Here is a 2,499-nt window from a genome sequence, read left to right on the forward strand (position 1 = left end):
CTGATTTCTCTTCACAGATGCTGTCAGACCTGCTGAGCTTTTCCAGCAATTTCTGTTTTTGTGTCAATCTTAATATATGTGCTCAAATTTCTGAAGTGGGACTTGATCATAGGACCACCTGACTCAAAGGTGAGAATTCTTTCAATTGAAGCAGAAGGGACTTAATTCTTCACCCATGAACCCAAACATTGAGAGTCAGTAGAGTATTTGTCCATGGCAGATAACACAGCCAACCATAATTCTATTCTCACTCAACGTCTATGTGAGTACATTTTCAGACATGACAATCAGGAATAACAATTGTAGATTTCTTTTTGCATGATATACTGATATCTGTTACACATCCCCAGGCAGGTCCTGCATTTTACCGAAATGACAATCACACTAGTAGCCTTAATGGGAACATCAAAGACAAATCTCAGGGGGACTGTGGCAGAAGAGAGTTGGGAGGAAATCGGGGGAGAGAATTACAATGACCGCAGAGTCAGAAGGGCAATCTTAAATTTCTAACTGTTGAATACACTTTGACAGCCCTACGGGCCATTTAGGAATTCTGAGTGGAGAAGGTCTGAATCCTACTCTAATTGTTGCCAATCTCAGGAAAGATACTAAAACTAAATTTAGACTACTAGTTTCAATACATAGTGGGCTTAAATAAGAATTTTAGACTGTCACTGGTAACATCTAAAAAGAAAATCCTAGTGAATTTAGCAGTGGTCCAGACTCATATAGATTGGGTACAGATTGCCTCACAGCTATTTGGTCATTGCTACTTGTCCCAGAATCTCAACTCCTCTATCATCCCTTCAGAATCCATATCCTGGACCAAGCCTTGGGCTGCTCCATCTAATGTCATCACCTGGGCACAATGAAAAGTCATATTTGATAATGCGTTTGTGAAAGACAGCTAGAGTGACTCAGTGGGCGGACACTTATCTCTGAGCCAGAAGGCCCCAGGTTCAAGTCCCACGCCAGGACTTTTGGCTTTCAGTGGGACCGCCATGCTCAATGCTGCGTTCCTCGACCAGACACTTACCCACCCTTACCCAAACCTGCAAGCAAACCCATTAAGAGAAAGTAGGAACTGCAGATGCTGGAGAATCTGAGATAACAAGGTGTAAAGCTGGATGAACACAGCAGGCCAAGCAGCATCAGAGAAGCAGGAAAGCTGACGTTTTGGGCCTAGACCCTCCTTTGTTATCTCTTGTTAATCTCTTATAGCAAACCCATTAAGGTGGATTGTCATGCTCCCCGCACAGCAAGAATCCCACCTGCTGTTCTTAAAGCCCGTTTACTTAACTGGCACTGGGGCAAGAAAGTAGCCCATAAGCCTTCATAATAACATGGACTTTATTTGGGGGTTTCTGGAAGCAAGGTTTGCTGATATGCCATCAAACGCTCCTGGGATACAGTGCAGAAGATTCACCCATCCTCACAGCATGGACTTGCCAAGCTGATCTCCTTTGGACCAAAACAGGAGCTATGGAGAATATTGGGAGTGGTAATGGATAAGAGTTGGTCTCCCATCCATATCCCAGTGGTGGATTGAAAAAGATACAGGAGTTGGATACAAAGTAGCGGCTTAACGTCACAAACGGGGGGGGGGGGGGGGGGGTGCCGGTGATTGACAGCTGTCACTCACTTGCAACATGCCGCTGTCTCTCTGATACACTGAGACAAACTCCGATCGGCTCCACACGTACAGGCGGCCCGGAGAGCCCAGCAGCCGCACGCCTCCACGGGCTGGCCCCGAGCCCAACTTCACGGGGTCCAGGTAGCGGACAGCTTTGGTCCGACACGCCGCCATCTCTCCAAAGTCCCGTAATCAGAGCGCCGCAGCCAATCCGAGCGAGACGCTCTACGGAGCGCCATGAAGATCAAACCAGGCTGGCCTTGTCTACTGCCACAAAACCCCGGGGAAGTCGATCCAAGTGTTAAAAAGAGGAAGGGTCCCCGAACCCGAAACGTTAACTGTCACTCTTTTTCTTCACAGATGCTGCCAGACCTGCTGAGGTTTTCCAGCAACCTCTGTTTTTGTTCCAAGTGTTAAAAAGACTGGTCTCCAGTCCTGCCACTTCCTAAAATAAACTGCAATGTCGAAATGATCAGCAGAAACTGCTAAAGAAAAGCAGTGGAATTAATGTCACGGGATGGAATTGTCAGTTCTATAGAAATAACTTTTGACTTGAATTTCTCGCTTCTTGTCACAGTTCTTGACCGCCTGTGGTGGATGGGTTTTGAGCATTTTTCATATTTCTTATCGCTTATGATTTGATTTTATTTGAAGAAAAAGGAGATGGAAGAAACAAATTTGGGATATTTGGGGGGAATAAAACCGTGACTCACAAATTACAAGACTCCAGAGTCTTGTAAAGGTATTTCTAATGTATTTCTATTTTAAAATAAAATTTTACGATTGAGTGACGTCCATATTACTAAAGTGGTGCCAGTTATAAAACCGCCCAAAAAGTTTTCTTTTTCTTTTATTTCCCCCCCTCC

At 45.0% G+C, this 2,499-nt stretch overlaps 1 protein-coding gene across 1 annotated transcript in view; it reads right to left on the bottom strand.

The window, feature by feature from the left end:
• Positions 1-1,977, bottom strand: part of LOC125481368 (Fanconi anemia core complex-associated protein 100-like) — a 17,445-nt gene extending 15,468 nt beyond the window's left edge. Inside the window, exon 1 of the mRNA XM_048592828.1 lies at positions 1,643-1,977. Within this exon, the coding sequence (XP_048448785.1) occupies positions 1,643-1,807 (165 nt within the window). The 5' untranslated portion in view covers positions 1,808-1,977. The remainder of the gene's footprint in view (positions 1-1,642) is intronic.
• Positions 1,978-2,499: the final 522 nt, after the last annotated feature.

This window comes from Rhincodon typus, unplaced genomic scaffold, assembly GCF_021869965.1.
Source record: "Rhincodon typus isolate 14 unplaced genomic scaffold, sRhiTyp1.1 hic_rhity00001882, whole genome shotgun sequence".
Taxonomy (NCBI): Eukaryota; Metazoa; Chordata; class Chondrichthyes; order Orectolobiformes; family Rhincodontidae; genus Rhincodon; species Rhincodon typus.